The sequence below is a fragment of the Adelges cooleyi genome, unplaced genomic scaffold, assembly GCF_023614345.1.
Source record: "Adelges cooleyi isolate 19-005CV unplaced genomic scaffold, UGA_ACOO_1.1 ACOO_flye_CR_arks_rails_tigmint_CR_PRNA_30, whole genome shotgun sequence".
Taxonomy (NCBI): domain Eukaryota; kingdom Metazoa; phylum Arthropoda; class Insecta; order Hemiptera; family Adelgidae; genus Adelges; species Adelges cooleyi.
The window spans coordinates 14,084,137-14,105,459 of record NW_026095971.1 but is presented as its reverse complement, the minus strand read 5'-3'; the positions used below and the strand labels follow the sequence as shown (position 1 = coordinate 14,105,459).

Here is a 21,323-nt window from a genome sequence, read left to right as displayed (position 1 = left end):
TAGGGTGACCATAAAAATAAAATAAAAATACGGGACATTTCAAAAAACAAAATAATCTGATGAATAATTTTTTAAATATATAGTAGATACATGAAAACAATTTTATTTTGATATTAATGGTGAGCTAGTTAAGAATTAAGATTATACATGTATTATATAAGTTACCTAACTAAATATAATAATATAAAAAATACAAATTTAAATTTAATGTGTACTGTATCATGTTTTTCATATATAAATAAAATATGGTTAGTAAATATTCGTACGTAAACAAAAACACAAAAATATTTATTTTGATGACGATGGTTGGTCTTCTTCTGCTATTTTTGTATACTTTTGTGCTGAACTAATTGCATCAAGTAATTTATTTTCTTTTAATAAAATATTATAAAAATCATTGCAAGAATAGTTTGAAAAATTTGTTTTTTCACTATGATAATTGATTTTATAGTTTCAACTAAAAAACGATTTTTTTCGTCCGTCCATAAGACATTAATGGTAGAAAAAATCCTTTCTACTGCAGCATTTGTACCCGGCATTGCTAAAGCATATTCTACAATTGCTGATATGTTAGTTGTGTCAATGTTATGAGAGCTTTAGTGTACTCAAATATTTCACACCACTTAACTTCCAATTTAGCTGAACTTTTTTGCCATTCATTTATTCGTGATTGAAAAACTTGTTCAATATGACTGAATTCGTCAAACAAATTATCTTCATCCAGTTTTAGGTTTGAATTATTTTGGTTTTTTTCTATAAGAAATTGTATACATTTTTGAACATTTTCCCAAGTAGGGTAATTTATTAATTGAACCCAACGAAATACTTTTAACTCGTCAAAATGGCAACCCCATTTTTCTATGTAAGATAAAAAAGTATTATAAAATAGATCAGTACTTTTTTTGAATGAGTTTTGATCATACATATTATTGTTTTTCTAATCATTTAAAATCGATAAAATATTTGATGTAAGAAAATTTTGATTTTTTCTATTTTTTATTTTTTCAACCAAAATCTCTAATTCCTCTGCAATCTCACATGCTGATATTTTATCTCCTTCTATATTTGTCACAGTATTACAGACAACTTTTAATTGGCTTTGCAAAAAATAAAATCATACTTTAGACATAGGATCATTAAAAAAAGATTTTAAAATGGTTGGACACTTTTCCTGTTTTTCGAAGTATAATTTTAAACCTTGGTAAATATCAATAATTCTTGTTATGGCCGGTAATAAAGATAGCCAACGAGTTCTTACACTTCCACGTATGTTTTTTATATTCGACATTATTTGCATATTCGCAAAACTCTTTCAAATGTTCAACTCGAACTGTATAGATATGAAAAAATTGAAAAATTTTGTTCACTATAATTTCTACATCAATAGGTAACACATCAGCACTTGATTGAATTGCATTATGCAAAATATGAGCAGCTCAACCTATCCCATTAATATTAGTTTTTAAATTATTATTTAAGATTGAAAAAACATTTTTTTTTCCTTTTCGTAAAATACCTCCAAAGTTAGTATTGCAATTGTCACCAGAAAATGCAATAATTGTATCCAATAACTTGTATTTTTAAACTTTCAATTATGTAATTTGATAAAATATCTGCTGCTTCTCCTTTTAAATTTGTCACTTCAAAAACTTTAATTTGTACTCCCAGATTTGGATTAAAATAACGTATTAAAATGGGTACGATTTTCAGATTTTTATGGTTAGAAGTATCTATCATGATAGTAGCAAAATTCATATTTTCTAATTCCTTACAAATCTGTTGCATGGCGAAAGGAGCTAGCACATTTAAAACAATCGATTCAGCCTTAGTTCGAGCACGAGTGAATTTTTTATTATAAATTTGTTTTAAAAGAGATGATGTGCAATCCATCGATCGAAATGAGTGATTGTGTACAACTGTATGAAATGCGAATATCCCTCCTTGTGCCGCGGTACGTCTACTTTCGTCAGTGGATTCACTCGGATTATTCTTTAAAAAAAAAGAAGTTACCTTTTCATTTTTTGATGCAGCTGATAACGCCAATAAATGTTTTTTCACTTTTGTGGTATGTTGTTTTATATCTGAAAGTCCACCATGTTCTATAGAAAATACCGATTTACATATTGTACAAAACACTTTTCCAACTGCATCAGCATCTTTTAAAAAAGGAAATTTGGATTTTAAATTTGGAGCAAAAACACACCTCCTTTTCGGCATTGTGAGAAAAAAATAAACAAACTGTAGTATTTAAATGACACCACTACGACTGAACACTATTACTACGACGGACAAAATGTAGACTGAAAGAGTACAAATATTATAACAAATAACATTTACATAGATCTAATAATATTGTAGATAACGAATTGGCCGCGACCAGTGAGATTGTTCTAATAATAATCCAATGATATCAAAATATACGAAAATATAACACTATTATGGTATTATGACATTATATACGTTTTATATCACCGACAACAATGTGACGCAACAATTATAATCAAAATAAGAATCTAAAAATACCTACCACTGAAAAATAATAGATTTTAATATTCTATATTGAATAATGTTGTACAAAAATATCTTAAACAAAACGATTTTATAATAAGATAAATTTCAGAAATTATAAATTAACGGTATGGAAAAAACGGCATTAATACGGGACGGACTTGGAAAAACGGGACAAAATGCGTCCCGTATTACTTTTGTCGGGACAACGGGACACAAAGTTGAAATACGGGACAATCCCGTATAATACGGGACGTATGGTCACCCTACTCTAGAGTATACTTCCAATCTTCGCAACAGTGCCAGGGATAGGATTTTGTAACAGGAGTCTAAAAGCACAATCCCCCTGTTATTGCTTTTATACATAGGATCACCCTTCTTGAATATGGGATAAATGAAGCTGGTTTTCAATCTTCAGATACTCGGTTGGTGTTCCATATGTCTTTTAGTAGCCCTTGCATTTTGGTCACAAGTAGTTGGGTATCTTTATTAGCTCAGAATTAATATTTTCCTCACCGGGGACTTTGTTATTTTTCAAAGTCCCGATTTTATCCTGCACCTCCTTGCGGTTTAACTCAGGAGATGGGTCTTGTATCATTTTTAATCTTGCTTCTGCGCGTCTTTCTTTAGCTTCCCGGCACCGATCATTAAACCATGAATTTTTACCGATGGGTGTGTTTTCTTTTTTAAGTACTTCAGCTGATATGTTAATTGAGTTTTGAACTATGTTCCATCTTTCTTCAAGGTTTTGCTCTGAATTTTGAGATATTTTCGTAAGTTTATCATTTAGTTTTTTTCGGTATACTTCCACTCCTTCTTGATCCTTAGTTTTTTCTATTTTTAGGTGGGTTTTACTAAAAGAGTTTTTTCTGATTCTAGCTATTAGCCAATTTGATTTTAAATGATGCTATAACCAGGTAGTGGTCTGTGTCTCTGTCCGCTCCTCTATAACTTCTCACTTGTCTTACACTATATCTGTATCTTTTATCTATAAGTATATGATCAATCTGGCTCTTAGTTCTTCCGTATGATGCTATCCGGGTTTGTTTGTAAATTTCTTTACGTTGAAACTGGGTACTACTTTTTACTAATCCTTGGGTTGAGGCAAAACTAATTAATCTCAGTCCGTTAATATTGCTTTCCCTATGCATACTTTCCTTTCCTATAGTACGTCTAAAAGCGTGTTCACGCCCTACTTTTGGTCTCCAACTAAAATTCTTAAGCAGTCTCTGGGTATCATGTCGTATACAGAACAGAGATCTTATGTTCCACGTCCCAAATAGAAATACTCCAGGTTATCCAGTTTTAGTTCCAATTTTATTTCCCAAACGATCTGTTGTTTTCCGAGGCTTAGTAGTAGTAAGTTTCTTAACAATTTATTACTGGGACGGGTCATTAGCAGGTCGCCAAACCCCCAACCAGCTAAGTTCATGGGGATAGTTATTGCAGCACAAATTGTGCTGGGCGATGGGAGCACCAATTTCCCTACGCTACAGCTCTGGGCCCCGGGTTCGCTAAACCCGTAACACTAAGTGTCCCCCAGGGGGAGAATAAAAAATATAATAGCCTCAATCTATAAAGAAGAAAGCAGTGCTCATATTAGCGGGCCGTAACATCCTGGAGAGAGGGTGGTTTTTCTATAGTTAATGTGGTGCTAGGAGACATGGAACTGAAAATGGGAGTGAAAGGATCGCAAGGAAACTCGAAAATTGATTTCAGATAGAAGTAAAGGGGAGTCAATAATACCATATAGAAGCTTAAGTAAAAAAGGGGTATTAGTTTTAGCACGTCGATCCGGGAGAGCACATAGATGGCATAGACCAAGGAGGTCTTGCTCAGGTGAGTAGTCGTGAGGCGATTGAGATATGTTCATTACATAACCCTCAAAAGAGAAAATTTTTCTTCGCCCTTTCGAGCTAGATCGAATCCGCGACAGTCAATTGATCCCATGTTTATTGCTTGATAAAATAATAATATATCGATATTATAATAAAGTATCGATATTTTCGAAAATGTCTACCAAGGACTAGGCATGGGCTAACGATACAAATATATCGAAATTCGATAATATCATCCAGTCGCAAATATCAAAATATATTGATGTACAAACTGCCCCGACCCGGCGTTGCCCGTGTATTAGAATTAGTGATGGGAATCAGAAAATCCGGATTTTCACAAAAAAACGTTATTTAAGCTACTTAAAAATCATATAAGTGTTAAAAAATTTTACAATATAAAGCTCTATATCTAAGTAACATTTTTTTGATAAATATGTGAAAATTAAACAAAACACCAAAGAGATAAACTGCTTTTGAATTTCGGATTTGTTGAAATCCGGAATCCGAAACCCGAAAGCATTTTATAGACAAAGTTAAGAGTTTTTTTTAAAAATTTTTATCAACAAATTTTACTTAGGTACACATCTTTATATTGTAATAGTATTTAACAATTATATGATTTTCAAATGACTTAAAAAGCGTTTTTTTGAAAAATCCGGATTTTCGGATTCCCAACACTAATTAGAATAGACACAAAATCAGCTGATCGGATCACTGTATCCCTGTGGTATGCAAAAACCATAGAGATGTATTGATAACTATTGATACTATTGATAATCATAATTATTTATTTTAATTAATTAAAAATTAAAAACATGTTCTATCGGATCAAATTGTGAATCTAAATCTTTCTCGAATCAACTTAATCGCGCACACAAAGTTTCATAAAAATCTGTCCAGCCGTTTAGAAGAAGTCTGCATACTTACACACGGACAGAATAAATATATATACAAAGATAAATTTAAAATTATCGATATTTTGCTATATCGGCATAGTTCATCCCATTCCTGGTACAAATATATCAATATATTTGGCCGAGGATCATCACAGCGACATGGTGCGTTGTGAGTCATGTCCCCGCCACTGTGGGCGGGGTCCACTAGGCTATTACGCAAACAAACTATTTTACACAATTTGCTTTACAGTGCTGGTTTGATGAGACATTATAATATAACTATAGTCCGGCTCATGAAACTTAACGTTGACATCAGCGCTACCAGTGGCCCATTTCCATTAGTGGGTATCAAAATAAATGGCGCGCTTTTTAAAATGTTTAAATGTACGTATTTTATTATTTTGTCTCATGCGCTCCGTTATGTGTAACGAATTAGCAATTAAAAAAAATTAATAAAAATATGTTTAGTATGTACATTTTAACATAACAGCTGACAATAACAATAATACGTACAATACGGAGAACCACTGGCATCGACAATATTTGGCCACCGCCCATCGGCCTTGAACGTTCAGTTTTCGTGAGCCGGACTATAAATTATAGTAACAGCCATAAGCAGGGTTGGCCATTTTTTATTCGAGCAAATCTAAGATGATTACTTCGAATAATTAAATACAAATTATCTAAACAATGTCCAACTCTGCCCATAAGAAATACATTGCACGCTGTCTGGATTTTCCATTATACTTTTAACTTGAAAAATAGCCTTAAATAATAAATAGCCCTTTTTGCTTCATGAATAATATATATAATAATATGTTGAACAATTATATTTATACCATTAAGTGTTAGTAAGCTAACCAAGAAGCAAAACTTTTTTCATAGTTGCCAAAAAAGCGTTTAAGCATGTTAAAGTTTGAACATTGAACAAATAAAAACAAATTTCAGTGTATGCAGAATATTATTTGTTTTCGATAACAGGAGATATCTATAACTATAACTGTTTAAAATACGCGCTAAGTAAACATTTTTTAAATGAGTGTAATTTTAATTATAATATAAATTATATTCTAACATATCCGTCGAATACCAATTATGTTATATTTAAATGCTTGTATTAAACCTATTAATGTTATAGCATATTAAATGTATTTTTAATGAGTTGTGGTAGTTATTTATATTAAAGCAAGTTTAAATATGTTTTGTAAATAATATTATACTATAATAATGTGACATTCTTCCATAATTAAAATTATGAAAGAATATGTTGTTGTTTTTTTTTTTTAGTGCTTCGTAAGAGGTAATTAATGCATTAGGAAACTATTAAAATACAATGAAATCAGCATAAAATAAATTATATATGTAGGTATGTTAAAAAAAAAAGACGAAATCCGATAATTCTAGCTGGTCAAAATATAATATTTCGGTATTAATAATTTCTAACTTTGCCAGTTAATTTGATAAAAATGTCTGTATTTTCTTATATTATAATTTATAACCATTAATAACTTAAGAGTTAAGTTAGTAGTACAATGCTTACTTACAATGGTTAAATGTAATTTATAATAGGTACTTTATTCATGTTACAAGAAGAAAAAAATGTACTATAGAAAATAGGCCGATAAGATGAAATTTAAATCCAGATTTAAACCTTTGTAAAATTAATAGAAAATACCTACTATTGCAGTACAAATAATCTAAAAATTAGACATATTAATATGAGTTATGATTAGATCGCTCTGCTCTCAACCAATTTTCGCCAAAGTGTAGTTTGTCATGCACCCCCATTAAGTTCAGACGTCAGAATTATTTGCTGTTGAATATGGAACTAACAAATTTGCATGTTGGATATATGTTGAAACTTCCATAGTTTTGCTCTCATATACAATTTTCCAATTGTCCGTATGCTTCACACAATAACGATATTATTGATGTTTGATTATTGTTCTTTTATTATGTGAACATACTATGCCATATTTAATATAACTAACTTTACAACATTACAACAGTAAAATATTAGATAGACTTGATTTAATTTAAATCTAGACAAGTAGACTGTAGTAGATAGTGACTAATGTTTTGCTTATTAAATTATTTAAAAATAAATACATTTGTGTTTTACTTGACACACATTGACATTTATAATATTATTAGTCTTCGATACAGACAATATTTACTTTCCTTACAGAAATAATATAAAGTAATGTAATTTAATTACATTTATGGAACAAAGAACTCAGATCGGGCCGCGCCATCGGCAGTTTGGTCAAGGACGGAAAGTATAAAAATGTAAGTAGACGCCTTGGTCTACCTCGAATTATTGACAAGGAATTGGACAATCTTCTTTTTTTCATAGTACTTTATTAACATGTTAGTTGTAACACCAACAAATAACAAACTATTAAGGTGTAAATGTGTCGTATATCAATAACATGTAATATATCACATATATATTATTTAATAATGTCTTATTAAATAATCAAGTATTGACTATTAAGATTTAAGTATTAACCGATATTTTTAATTTTTTCTTGATCAAATGTAGTTATACTACCATTATATTTATTAAAAAACGAATTTTAAATAAAATAATAACACAAATAACTGTACCATGTAAGTTTTTGACAAAATCTCTACAGAATATGTTACACGATTTTGAAAAAAAAAACATTAGTCATACAGAATAAAATTAATTCTTTCGGTTGACCAAAATGAAATGCCCTAATCTTAGAAATTGTAAATCCTAACCATATAATTAATAGGAACAATCAACATATCCCAACCCAAATAAATCATATAGTATAAACATTTATAAGCACAAAATTCCCTGTCCCTCTACCAACCCTATATAATTAGAATTCGTTATAATAACGTATTGCCTTAATTCTTTTATCAATAATTTAATTTCTTGATATCAGATGATTCTCTTATCAATAAACTCCCCTCCCCTTTCTTCCTCACCACTTCTCAATCATTATCATATAATAATTCTCTTGCTTACAAGAATTATTCATGTCAAGAGTTGACGGTATTAAAATAAAAATAGGAGTAAATAATATCTTGTTAATGACAAAATAGGTAATGGTATCATAAAAAAAAGGATTTAAAATTATATGTTAAAGAATAACAATATCGCTACTACAACAAAAGTTGTATATTTTAAAGCCAAAACGATCGATTTATGTGACCATACATTTTTGTACAATTTTATTTTAAATAGATAGAGGCATAAGCAACACACAATATAGTTAATATTGTTTTATTAAATTGATATTGTACAAACAACTTATATAATATTGTAATTATTTAGTATTACAAACATTTTAATTTTAGTATCAATAATACTAATAATTTAGTAATAATGAAACATATTATTTAAAAACATAAATCTGATAAATTTCATCAAAAAACATTTACATAAACATACAAAAAACAAAAACAATAAAAAAAAAAAAAATGGAATGCACCTTACTTTGCTTTGGTTTGTTTTACTTTTGACCTCTTTTCGCAATACATAAACATAACAATTTTATTTTATTTATTATACATAAATTAAGAAATATAACAAAATTAGTAACTTTAAAAATTCAACAGTAGTTGTATCAGTCTCGAAATAATGAATAAAGATTGTCTTAATAAGTCAGATGTTGGATTAATATATATAAGGATACATAGGAATATAAATATACAATTTAAAAAAGTTCTTTTTCTATAAATCAAATTTTTGATATCTTATTTAACAAAAATTAAAAAACCCTAGTCTCTATCAATATACACATTTTGATTACTAATTTATAACATCAATTGATAACAATATAGATAAATACTTAGAATCAATGTTTTTTTATACATTAAATACTTAAAAATAGTCAACCAAAATAATACTTGATATAAAAAATACTGAATACAATTTCACATAGTTATCGTTCTACTGGTTTAAATAGGAAGACACTGTTTTCTTTACCTCATTAACAATATATAAACAATTTACTGCTACTATGTCTTTATAAATAGGTTGAACTGAAACACACATGAAATAGTAAAATAACAACTGTAGGTAATGTTAGTTTTTAAATAGTACAGGGAAAAAATAACAATTCAACTTACATATGAGTTTATCAATAGTGAAACATGATATCAATGATTTTCCTTGTTTTTCGACAACATCAGCTATAGTAGGATCTTTTATATGGTCTTTAATTTCCTTCAATAGTGCCAACCAATCGCATGCATATTGGTTAGTTTTTTTTGAACAAAATATAAGAGCGTGACCCATTTCATTTGGTTTTATCATACCAACCTAATTGGTTAATATTATAAATAATAATAAGTTATACTTTGTTCTACTAACCAATATTTTGAAAAAGTGATATTCTAACAACCATAAAATCAATTCAATTTTTAAATCATACCTTTGCAAATATTTTGATCAGCGAGTAAAAAACCCCGACATTAACTTGAGTAAGCAGCGGATAACCTATAAGGAGTAAACTGTCAGAAGTCTCGAGTAGCTCTAAAATTTCTAATATAGACGTTAGCGACTCGAGTTGTTTTCTGTTATTGTTTATGCAGTCGCTAATATTGATTGAAGTTAAGTCGCAAACTATTAAACGAGCTTCAATCGTATTCTTAGGAACTTGAAGCCAGAAATAGCTAAAATAAAAACATAGACAATAAGTCAAAACTACTAAAACCGTTTAATGTTATTGATATTTTTAACTATTTATATTAATTCTATTAACAAACTTTCTACGCTTAGTATTGTCTTCTGTCGGGATTGTAAACAGCGATCTTGCTCGGTTACTGTAGTCAATTAATATATCCACACAGAATTTTGAGCCGCGCACTACAGACACAGGTTTACCCATTTGAATACATTTATCTGATATATCAATTTTTAAATCCTAAAAAGAAAATCAGTTATTAGGACCAAGAAGTCAAATGGGGTTGAAAAAAAAAGGTGTCTATACAAAACCCAACAAATTTAAACCCATTCTCAATATGCATGTGATAATTATTACTAGTATAATTAGTGTTCAAATGTTCCATGAATTATTTTTTTAAATATAAACGTTACCAAATATTAGCTATGTACAAAATTTATTAGAATCCAAGATATTAACAAAAACTTAAAATATAACAAACTGTCGCCACTAGTGGTTAAGTTTACATTACCTATTTAATAAATCTTAACCACCATTCAAAGAAGTAAATATAATTTTGAATTAACAATATTTTGAGTGTTCAATGAAAATAATTTTTGACTAAATAATAAAACTTCAATATTAAAAGTGGTATGAATACCTCTGCAGAGTGCCATAATATAATATTGTCATTTTCCCACTTCACTTGGTGAAAGTCATTTACTTCCGCTTGAAGCAACTTTGCTTCGTCTATTGCTTGATACTCAATTCTTCGTTGCTTTTCAGAAAATGAATAATCTAAATTCTTTCGCACCAATGTAACTTTAGGCAACTCATACAGTATACTCTATATAAATAATTAATATACAAATTATTATGATAGTAATTAAAGAAGATATTAGATGGCATACTAATATTTTAAACTTTTTACTTGAAGTTTTTTTTCTCCCACTATTTCCAACGATGGATCTATTGGCTTTATTTTAAATTTAGCGATGTACATTTTAGAAACCTGGTATTGTAAATCCATCAAAAACTTTGTATCATTTTCAATACCATCACCTCCGTGTAAAAAACGCTGTATATTGCGCTCTATAACTTGCATTTGTAATTTACTGAAATATTGCGAACAGTTGTACATACTAGAGAGAAACTCTTTTGGCAACTCTTTTAAAGGAAACAGGCTGTATTGGGCTATAACGAGTTAACAAAAATGTAATCATAAATTATTTAAAAAAATACATAGACCTTTTTTTAAAGCAACACATACTATGATCGGTGCAAGTAAAAAATCTTTGAATCCAAGGTTCCGTGTATTCTAGTCCTTTATAACCTTGACAGATAACGTAAACTTCCGAATTTCCTTGTCTACTGGTGACAGGTTTTCTTACTTTAACAGATTCAAAAGCACAACAAAGTAAGTACATTCGGCATAGTGTGTTACATTCAAACATGGTAAACATTTTTAACACAAATGATCCACCTGAAATAACAAACATTGTAATTTCAAGTTGAATTATCAATCACAAACATTTTCTATATAACCATTGGTGTAGTTGTATGGTATACACTGTATACTCATAATGAAAATTGATTACATGCGGGTAGAGAATACAATTTTCATTATGAGTACATGCTGATTCATAACTAACCAGTTTCTAACACCATTAACGCGACCATTGTTTCTACCAACTGCAGTCGCATAACTACATTTTCTTGTTCATCAGGATTATTTTGGCAGTCCATACTACCGTCACCTGTAACCTGTGGAGATAATTAATTATATTATTACAGAACATTGATTTAAATTTATTCTTTTTAATTTAAATTTTTACCAAACTCGCTTGCTGGCCAAATCGATTTTTTACAGTTTTGTACAAATCCTTGTAAAAGTCTTTTTGAAAAATATCACCCGTATAATCACTTCCGTAAAACCAATGGTCTCTGGTGAACAACATGAATCTGTCATCATTTATCATATCGGGATTACCATTTCCTTCGTGATAAGGGTTTAAGGACATTCCTAACCAATCCCACTAAAACCAAAAACATATTAATTAAAGTACAAATATAACAAGTTTAATAAAAGTAATTACTTACTTTGATGCCCAAACCTTTACTAGCAATTAAATGGTTGAGAGCACAAATGAATCCACCTGGAGCTTCACACAAGTGAATGGAGAACAACTGTTTATCGTCAATAGCTTTTTGTGGTATAACTTGTATTTCGTTTAGTAACTCGTAAAATTTCAGCCATGCTGTAGTCAATAGTTCAGGATGTGCAACTCCTTTAACTCTTGATAAAACTTTCCCAGAAGGATTTGTTTGTTTTGTGTTTTGATGCCAATGAGCCAAATTAAAATTATCCAGTTTATCTTTGACTATGTTTAATGATTTTTTTAGGCATAAAAAATCTGGTAACTGTAAAAAGTGATTTTAGATCATCAGTTATTGCAAAAAAGAAATTCAGAAATTGTTTTGGTTTAATAATTTATAATGCATAAAACCCCCCAAAAAAAGTTAAAACACAATAAAAATATAGTTAAATTTGGCACCAAAAACATAAAAAAAATAACTATTGCCTCACCCACACATTGCTAGATTAAAATTTTAAATTATTTTTTTATGTGGCTTTTACCATAAAGAATTTAAATTATTTTTTCATTATAGACCAAATTAAAAAATAGAAATGAAAATACTAGTTATGATAGTTTTCTACTAATTAGTTGTAAATTGTGATATATGTAATTAATCTAATGATTTTAAATACTATTGGATCTAGTTCTTGTTTAAGACAATTATTATTCAATCTAAAATATAAATGATTCATCAAAAAATAAAATTGTTATTTCTTATTTACTTCTCTTCATAAACATATAGATAATTAATAAAAATAATTTAACACCATAACCTACTTTGTTATGGTTCAATAAAACAGATTTTATTAATACATTATGACTCATCAAAAGGTATTCAATAGATAACATATTATAAATAAATTTACAACTATGTCAAGCATAAAATATTATACTATTTTTAATTTAGAATAGAACAATAATATTAAAATTACCTCCCATTTACTGTAAGCCAACACCGACTCTAGTTCTGGTAATTTCCATTTTTTGGAAATTGGCATTTCGAATTCTTTCGAGAATAATTGATTTAAAATTTCCTCCATTTGTGTTGCTTTTACTTGAGATCCATTGTAACCATCATCGGTTTTTTTAATATTAGTTCCGTAATCCTTTGCGCAGTCATAGTTTGTGTAATTATTATTGTAAGTGTCTTCGTTACCCATTTGGATGTTACGTTGGCAATTTTTGTAGATTCAAAATAATGACATACCTAATTTAACTTTGTTAGTACATTGAGCCATGGGTGTAAAAGTTTAGTTAATACCTATTATTTATTGATAATCGATATAATTTTATCATTTACTCACAACAAAAACGCGTCATTTCAACTACAATAAAAAGCAATGTAGTAATTTATATAGTATATACATATATATAGCTATCACGGGACACAGATACCTACAATCAACGTTAAGTATAAATATATTACAAATTCCAAATTCCAATGTCTGTCTGATCACTGGTGTCTAATTACGTGTTACCACTCCCCTCACCTCTATCTTAAATTTCGATACGATAACAACTTTCTACCGTTATCAAATGTGCTGTCGTGTCACAAAAGAGTTTGATTTTTCTCATCAAGTCTCACTGTATTGTTTTCATAGTGAATATAATCTTGGCGCTTAAATTATATATATTTTTTTCAAATTTAAATAATCTAAACATTTCCAAACTATGCCGTTTAACGAAACACGTCGCCAAACGTTTGTATTTTTTTAATCACTTAATTTTTGGTTTATGTATAATAATTTAGAAACATTTAATGATATATCAACATTTATTTATTATGGATAGTTTACAGAAAAAAATACAAGATATATCTTGGCATGGTTTATACACTTAAACAAATATAAATTATTCATTCTGTCTTATCCAACATAACTTAAAGTTTAAAGTATATTTGCTAACTATTTCATTAAAATGTATAAACTTTCAATAATATTTTGTTATTGCCAGCCTATACCCATAATTTTAAATCCTAATGTTATATTTTTACACAACTCAATATTGTAAATGTGATTCCTGGCATTATTTTCAATTCCTTTTACCTCGCGATCTTTGTCAATATGAACTTAATAAGACTCTCCTGAAAATATTCTAAGCTTTGAGCCAGTGTTACTAATGTTAATATTGATAATATTAAAATTTATTTATTTTAAGGTCAATTGATTTACATTCAGAAAATGAATATGATCACAAAAAAATCATTATGCATTCTTTTAAAACTTTATGGATTATTAAGTAACTAAAACTTTACTTATGTTTTTAACTTTAGTTAACACTAAATAATATTAAAAGTCCTTACAAAGACTAGCACGTCAAATTGCAGAACATAATCAACACTTCAGTCATGTTTATCTAGGCTTCTGATTTATCGTTTCATAGGCAATTTGAAGTGTGTTAGTTTTTGTAAGGAGAGTTGTCATATTGTAATAGTTTATGAAATAGCCGAGTTATAGAAAACGTATTAAAGTTAAATCCAGCGAAAAAATCAATAATTCAAAATAAGGACATTAAAAAATTACAGTTGAGTAATATTTACGAACAACTTTGGAGAATAAAGTATGGATACAAATAAATAGTTAAAAACTATCACATTAACATGATTAATTTTTAATTTTCAGCATAATTCTTAATAATGAATTAAATCCACCTCAAATAGCTCAAAAAAATCATAGGTAACTATGATACTTTAAATAACTACCATTTTATACTACAAAAAGCAATAAAATTGTGATTACATTTTTATAATTAGTCTTAATAAACATTTTTTACATTAACAGAAATTTTTGTTTAAATTTAATTATATTATTTCAAAATCGTCTCTTAGATCATTATATTCTAACACATGTTTCTTGATGGCAGAATTATCAACCCACGTCACAAAGTCTTCCAAAGGTCTAGAAAATAAAAATAGTAAAATTAAATTTTTTGCTTTATAGCAGTACAGATAATAAAGGAAATTATTTAACTTATTATTATTTAAAACCAGTGTCTACCATGGGTGCAGGAGGGCTACTGCCTCAGGGTGCATTCTAATTTAAAGCGTATTTGTACGGTTTACTATACCTGTTAACACGTAATATAGAGCACAAAAAGTTTTGCTTTGAACACTTTAGTCACTAATTAGGCCACTGGTTTAAACAATAATTGTATTATTAAAAAAGCAATCATGTTATGGCCTAATCGAGCAGTTTTTAAAGGGGCGCCGCCACAGAATATTATCTTATCCCAATAACATTTTTTCTGGTGTTTAGGAACAGACTTGGTTTTTCAATTTCAATTGAAACACCAATTTTTTTTCAATACTAAAAATAATGGTGCAAAAAAAAATTAAGGAAACAAAAAAATTGTGGAATTTCTTTGCAGTTTTTTATTTCCTATTAAATGGTGTTTTTACGCTAATTACGAATCCAAAATCAGAATTAGGCTAACTCCTATAATACTGCCGACGCGACAATGCCCCGCCCTTCGTGGTCCTTTTTTTTTTCTCAGACACGTGACACAGCTTCCATAGCCTACATCCACTGTGGACCGTGTTCGTCTCGAGCAACAATAATTCATTAAGTTCAAGAAGCTGTAACTTCGAAACTAAGCGTTTCCTCAATTTTTTTTTTGCACCATCGATTTTAGCATTGAAAAACAAATTGATTACAAAAAAAAATCGAAATTCATGTCTGGGGTGGGGTGGTAAAGTTGATTAAAGCCGGTTTTTATTTATTTTTATCTGTTCTATATGATCATAGGCCAAATCATCTTAAGAAAATATTAGTTACAATAGGGGAGTCACAATTAAAAAAATGTTAAGAACCACTAGTCAGTAATAATAATATTAAACATTAAGAGGAATGCACTTTCCTTGCATTGATGTAAGATCTACTAATAATTAATATATTACTATAATACCTTGAAACTAAAAATGCTGGATCTTTAACCAGTTGTGGACCAACCCGAACATGTCCTTGTTCAATAAATGTTGTGGCCGCTTTTAGCGTTTCTACCATCTTTGATCGTACCATTATAACAGGCAGTCGACGTCTACAGAAACATGATGCAGTTACTTTGTTACAGAGTTCAAAATTTCTTTTATTGGTAATCAATCCCAACATATACCTGAAATAAAAATGTTCATAAATCAAACTTTGTACAAAACTTTTAAGCCTGGTCAACAAATTTATGTACATTATACATATGGAAGAAACTTACAGTTTTTCAAGAAGTTGTGCTCCTCTTTCATTTCTAAATGGATTATTAGGTTCTAGAGTTTTAATTTTTTCAGCTAAAGTCCGAATTTCTCGTGATAATTTGTTATACCTAGGTAATACAAAAAATAATACAATTTATTTAGTTATGATAAAGTAAGAACCTATATATAAATGTAAACCTTGGGGTATAAAATATATTTGTGATGTTTTTAAAACAATGGTAAAAAACAACAAGGTAAAAAATTAAGTTTTTTAAATTACAGTTTTGTCAACAAGACCTTTTTTTTAACTGCATTTGTTTAATTTTTAGAAATATTGTATAAAAAATAATAAACAACTCCCATAAAAATGAACTAAAAAAAAATTGTATTTTGAGTTGTAAAATGTTTTTTCAAAGGTTATTATACCATTTTGGTATTCACCACTTAAAATAATAATTTTGTAAACTTTAACGTACAATGTATAATGTTCTCTTTTCTGGATTAGGTATTTCTTCATAATCTTTACTTCGTGCAAATTGTTGTCGATTTCCCATGATATAAAATCTACTTTTCTTAATAGTTTCTGTTCATGAAATTTCAATTTTCTAACCATTTTATCTTAAATATACTAGAAATGTTGATAAACTAAGTGTCTTTAAAATAATAAATACACACCAAATCGTACACAATTTTATTCTAACTTTTAACGCCAAATAGGTACACCTAAATCAAATTTAAAACCAAAAATTCGTCAATGCGTGTTTTCTTATTTCTAGTAAACAGAACAATTTCATGAGTCGTGATAAGACTGAAGAGATAAGCAAGAATGTTATCGCCAATCGGTGTCAGGTGCGCACTGTACAGTGTGCAGAAAGTCCAACTTAGGCGTACCAAAAATTGATGTTAGTAACTGCATAGATTAAATACAATATATTTTAATCTATGGTAACCGTGTTAAAATTTTTTTTAAATTTAAAGAAAAAACACGAAATATTAGACTTGCGAGATTTATAGTTACTTTGAACAGTGTACGTCGATAGTTTTTAATGTTTCAATAATTATAGCTTTTCGATCGATTATTTGCTTCCCAAATTTTGGTCATTTTATTTCACACACTGTAAGAACTTATTTTTCCATTTATTGATAGCGTACGTCACACAATTCTATGCATTTTATTCGGTCATTTCATATTATAATCTTTTGCCGATTACCGAATTTGTATGAGCAATATCTGTTTAACTATACCGCATACTAATATTTACTATTTATCTTGAGTGTTTCTCGCAGGTACACATAAATAATGACCCCAGTGTAACTTGTACATCCTGTCCATACAACTAATTTCGTCGGACCGTAATTTCATAATAGTACGTGTTACATAATATTGTTACCATGGCCGAACCCGATGAAAACCCCTTTGGAGATCCACATCCTTTTCAGGTAAATTCCTCATGTTTTCTAGTTAATTCCTAGAAAAACGAATACCTAATTATATGTATATTTTTTGAAGTAATTTTATGTTGTCTGTATTTTAAAATAACTCGTTCGTGTATACTGTATTAAGCTAATAACCAACATAAAACGTATTCAAACATACAATATCTTCTTATTGATTTATTATAAACTAAGAGAACGCAATAATTAAATAATATATAAAACACGATACAGTGTAACACAATATTCAATAAAAAAAGGAAATGTAATGGATTTTAGAAAAACTATGAATTGATGAATTTAGTAAAAGCTTATTCAGCATGCATTTTACTCGTTACAATTTTTCTGTCATTGTTTTTAAGGATATTAACAATTATGAAAAATGTACATAAGATTTGTTGTTCATATATAGTTAATTTTATTGAAATCAAAAGTTCCGTCAAATCAAATTGATTGAACTAAAATTTTTCATGACAATGAAACAAGAACTTTCTTACAGGCAAATAGATTAGTTTATAAATTGAACAGTGGCAAAATTCAAATGCTCGTAATGACATGCAATAAAAGATCTATTTAGTTGTACAATAATTGGAGAACATATTTTGTGCACTAATCTTGATATTTGTATTATTTTATATTTATTAATTTTCTCTTAAACTAAAAATAATTGACAGATGTTAATTTTAAAGTATAATATTTTAGAAAGAAAAAAAATACTTAATTACCTATTATCCTATGTCCAATGTTGTACCTTGTCCATCGCCCAAAGAAAGAATACATTTTTTTAATACTTCAGCCTAGTATGAATTAATGTTTGCTTTTATTTTAGTATAATGGTTACACTTAAGGTTATTACAAATATTTGTTAGATTTTATTACAATGTGTTACAAGACAATAATTAACTTTTTGTATATTTATTTATAACATTACAATTTTTGAGTTTTAATAATAATTTATTATGTTTATTAAAATTTAACTCTATACCTAAGGGAACAATTGTGTTTTAATTATTTTTAGGATCCTTCAGTCAAAGAATTAACCAATAATAAAGTACAGTCCTTAATTGAAGATTTCAATCCGTTTGGAAAGGATCAAAATGTGGTTAACAATGCGGTAAAATTAATATAGATATATTGTACTGTTAATAATATTTTAGTTAATTAATTTGTGATAGAAAAATGTGTATGTAGCATAATTTTGTTTTTTAGCATGTAGCTTTTAGAGTTTTAGTTGTATATTATTTAGTACTCATTTAGTTAATAACATGTAGCTGTTTTCTTATAGTTAAGGAAAAAAGGAACCTTATAAATTAATTAATTAACAAATTTAATAATGTTTCAGAAACCAGCTGTTAGAGGTGCCACAAATCCACCCTTGAATTCTATGCCAGCCGTTATGTCGCCCACACAAGAATATCCAGCAACTTCTCAAGTTACGTCTACATATGGTAGAAATCCTGGTGATGTTTCTGCTGATCTTTTGGTAACTTTTTTTTTTTTTATAACTGGTATCAACTTTTATTTGTTCTGATTGGTTATAATTTGTTGTTATTGTTTATATAGGCTAGAAAAGCCGAACTGGACAGAAGACAAGCAGAGTTGGATAGGAGAGAAGAAGAACTGCGTACTGCATCAATCAATGGTATTATGAAGCTTTTTTACAATTTTAACATTTTTTATTTTCCTAATGAAATTATTTAATTAATTTTAAATATTTAATTTTTAGTACGCCAGAATAATTGGCCACCATTACCTAAACAGTGTTGCTATCAGCCTTGTTTTTATTTGGATATCAACGTAGAAATCCCACCAGATTTTCAACACGTTGTAAGACAGCTATATTATATATGGCTCTGTAAGTTCTTAAATATATTTTGTATTAGTACATGTATAATGAAATTGTATTATATAGAAGAAGAAAAAGTTGGCAATTGGTGTATTAGAACTTGAAGTTTTAATATTTGGATAAGCTAACTTTTGTTTAAAGTGTTGTATGGGCTAATTTGTATTAAGGAGACATTAAATGTAGGTGTGACAATGGGACTCACATCTTGTGGGTACACATTCTTCCTACAATTATTTCTTAAAATTTAATGTTAATCACCTTATTTTTTTTATACTTGCATTTTTTACTTGCAATTAATGGTTTTCAAACAAAATATAATATATGCAAACATTGACAATTTTACTTTTTACAGATCACACTGGGTTATTAGCATCAAATGTATTGATTGCTACCATTTTATTATTTTTCAAAGGAGCTGTTGGAACTTTTATTTCGTCAATTATTTACACTGCTATATTGGTGCCACTTTCATTTTTATGTTGGTTCCGTCCAGGTTATAAGGCATTTCGGTAAGTCGAAACTCTTAACTTGGTTATATTCAAAAGTTTGAGAAAGACCTTAACTGAAATCTATTTTATTTTACAGTGATGATAGTTCATTCAATTTCATGCTATTCTTCTTTGTGTTTTGTATCCAGTTTGTTATATCTATTGTTCAAGCATTAGGCTCAGATGGCTCTGGTTATTGGTAAAGTCTATGATTGTTATTAAAAATATTGTCTGCTTTTAATTTTACCGTATGCACTAATGTAGCTTTTTGGTTTTTTTTATAGTGGATTTTTTACAGCTATTGCTACATTCAAGACAACTCCTCCGAGCCCTTTTATAGGAACATTAGTTTTGATGTTGGCTATTGCATTTGCTATAGGTGCAGTTATGGATTTCTTCTTGCTGACCAAAGTAAACATACTCATCCAGCCATTATAGAAGTATAATTTAATATTTAATTTACCTTTGTATTTATTTTTATAGATACATAGAATTTATCGTAGTTCTGGTGCCAGCTTTGCTAAAGCGCAAGAAGAATTCCGTTCTGGAGTCATTTCTAGTGGTGCTGTCACCAATGTTATAACATCTAACATCAGATTTTAATAAAATACTGCTGATAATTATATCTTCTCATTATATCCATTTTAACACATAATAAAATATTAAAATATATATTGATGTTTTGCATCTCCATTATGTAAATATTTTTTTTTTTTTGCTAAAACAATATTCTTATAGTGCATAGTCAGTAGCAGCTATTATTCGAAACTTAAAAATATACCCTTTAAAATACTTTTTGTTTATGACCAATTTATTATTAGGACTTAATGATAAAAAATAATTATGAATAGTTAATTGTCCTATTAATTATTATCATATTTTTCTATAGTTAGTTTAACTATAAACTTGTGTTTTATTATAATTTATTAATCGCTTATTATTTTATATACAATTTTTACAACAGTAAGATTTTGTTTTTTTTTTTTTTTTTTTATTTGTTATGTTAATTAATCATTCCTAAATATTATTACAAACAGTTAAATTATGTTTAAGCAAGTTTTTAAGTAAAAATTATGATTCTGTACGATTTATTTGCCATTAAACGTGCACAAATCAAATAATATTTTAAACAAACTGTAATGGAAATTACTTTATAAAGAATATAATCTAAAATAAACAATTAAAAAAAGTTTTAGTTTTTTTTTTAATATCAATTAATAATAATACAGAATACTTATTTTTAAGTATGTTGCCATTATAACTTATAATATATATAATACCTAAAGTTGTGTTTATACTGTTGTTATAATTAGTTAAACAATTTTAAATACTAAATACAACTCGTGTGT

The 21,323-nt window shown here is 28.3% G+C and overlaps 3 protein-coding genes, 1 long non-coding RNA gene and 1 pseudogene across 6 annotated transcripts; 2 read left to right on the top strand and 3 right to left on the bottom strand.

The window, feature by feature from the left end:
• Nucleotides 1-288: 288 nt before the first annotated feature.
• Nucleotides 289-2,217, bottom strand: LOC126839392 (uncharacterized; annotated as a pseudogene).
• Nucleotides 2,218-8,631: 6,414 nt separating this feature from the next.
• LOC126838038 (cap-specific mRNA (nucleoside-2'-O-)-methyltransferase 2-like) lies at nucleotides 8,632-13,499 on the bottom strand. Of its 2 annotated transcripts, none has more exons than XM_050572123.1 (12): nucleotides 13,285-13,499; nucleotides 12,956-13,230; nucleotides 11,986-12,306; nucleotides 11,721-11,921; nucleotides 11,538-11,649; nucleotides 11,156-11,368; nucleotides 10,817-11,079; nucleotides 10,547-10,732; nucleotides 9,989-10,146; nucleotides 9,655-9,895; nucleotides 9,350-9,542; nucleotides 8,632-9,262 (listed from the first exon to the last, which is right to left on the bottom strand). In XM_050572123.1, exons 2-12 carry the CDS (start codon nucleotides 13,181-13,183, stop codon nucleotides 9,171-9,173), a joined length of 2,208 nt encoding a protein of 735 aa, XP_050428080.1. In that variant the 5' UTR covers nucleotides 13,184-13,230; nucleotides 13,285-13,499; the 3' UTR covers nucleotides 8,632-9,170. The 2 variants fall into 2 exon arrangements, with proteins under 2 accessions (XP_050428080.1, XP_050428081.1); XM_050572124.1 differs by having other exon boundaries at nucleotides 13,328-13,499.
• Nucleotides 13,500-13,521: 22 nt separating this feature from the next.
• Nucleotides 13,522-14,794, top strand: LOC126838041 (uncharacterized). The gene is made up of 3 exons (XR_007685662.1): nucleotides 13,522-13,723; nucleotides 14,181-14,582; nucleotides 14,645-14,794. It is a non-coding gene; the product is annotated as an uncharacterized LOC126838041 (long non-coding RNA).
• Nucleotides 14,752-17,003, bottom strand: LOC126838040 (U3 small nucleolar ribonucleoprotein protein IMP3). The gene is made up of 4 exons (XM_050572129.1): nucleotides 16,683-17,003; nucleotides 16,227-16,334; nucleotides 15,927-16,133; nucleotides 14,752-14,920 (listed from the first exon to the last, which is right to left on the bottom strand). Exons 1-4 carry the CDS (start codon nucleotides 16,817-16,819, stop codon nucleotides 14,824-14,826), a joined length of 549 nt encoding a protein of 182 aa, XP_050428086.1. The 5' UTR covers nucleotides 16,820-17,003; the 3' UTR covers nucleotides 14,752-14,823.
• Nucleotides 17,004-17,343: 340 nt separating this feature from the next.
• Nucleotides 17,344-20,941, top strand: LOC126838039 (secretory carrier-associated membrane protein 1). 2 transcript variants are annotated; one of them, XM_050572127.1, is made up of 9 exons: nucleotides 17,345-17,646; nucleotides 18,659-18,754; nucleotides 18,983-19,123; nucleotides 19,204-19,282; nucleotides 19,367-19,495; nucleotides 19,839-19,995; nucleotides 20,072-20,173; nucleotides 20,259-20,385; nucleotides 20,458-20,941. In XM_050572127.1, exons 1-9 carry the CDS (start codon nucleotides 17,599-17,601, stop codon nucleotides 20,575-20,577), a joined length of 999 nt encoding a protein of 332 aa, XP_050428084.1. In that variant the 5' UTR covers nucleotides 17,345-17,598; the 3' UTR covers nucleotides 20,578-20,941. The 2 variants fall into 2 exon arrangements, with proteins under 2 accessions (XP_050428085.1, XP_050428084.1); XM_050572128.1 differs by lacking the exon at nucleotides 18,659-18,754 and having other exon boundaries at nucleotides 17,344-17,646.
• The last annotated feature ends 382 nt before the right edge of the window (nucleotides 20,942-21,323 follow it).

Bases quoted from the DNA above. Each gene is read 5' to 3' on its own strand.
- LOC126838040 (XM_050572129.1), bottom strand. From the start codon at position 16,819: ATGGTTAGAAAATTGAAATTTCATGAACAGAAACTATTAAGAAAAGTA. The intron at 16,134-16,226 runs GTAAGTTTCTTC...TTTTTATTTCAG, and splicing joins GCACAACTTCTTGAAAAACT to GTATATGTTGGGATTGATTA. The intron at 14,921-15,926 runs GTATTATAGTAA...TTTATTTTCTAG, and splicing joins CCAGCATTTTTAGTTTCAAG to ACCTTTGGAAGACTTTGTGA.
- LOC126838038 (XM_050572123.1), bottom strand. From the start codon at position 13,183: ATGGGTAACGAAGACACTTACAATAATAATTACACAAACTATGACTGC. The intron at 12,307-12,955 runs GTAATTTTAATA...CACTTTTTACAG, and splicing joins TGGCTTACAGTAAATGGGAG to TTACCAGATTTTTTATGCCT. The intron at 9,263-9,349 runs GTAAGTTGAATT...TGTGTGTTTCAG, and splicing joins CACTATTGATAAACTCATAT to TTCAACCTATTTATAAAGAC.
- LOC126838039 (XM_050572127.1), top strand. From the start codon at position 17,599: ATGGCCGAACCCGATGAAAACCCCTTTGGAGATCCACATCCTTTTCAG. The intron at 18,755-18,982 runs GTAAAATTAATA...ATAATGTTTCAG, and splicing joins AAAATGTGGTTAACAATGCG to AAACCAGCTGTTAGAGGTGC. The intron at 19,283-19,366 runs GTATTATGAAGC...TTTAATTTTTAG, and splicing joins GCGTACTGCATCAATCAATG to TACGCCAGAATAATTGGCCA.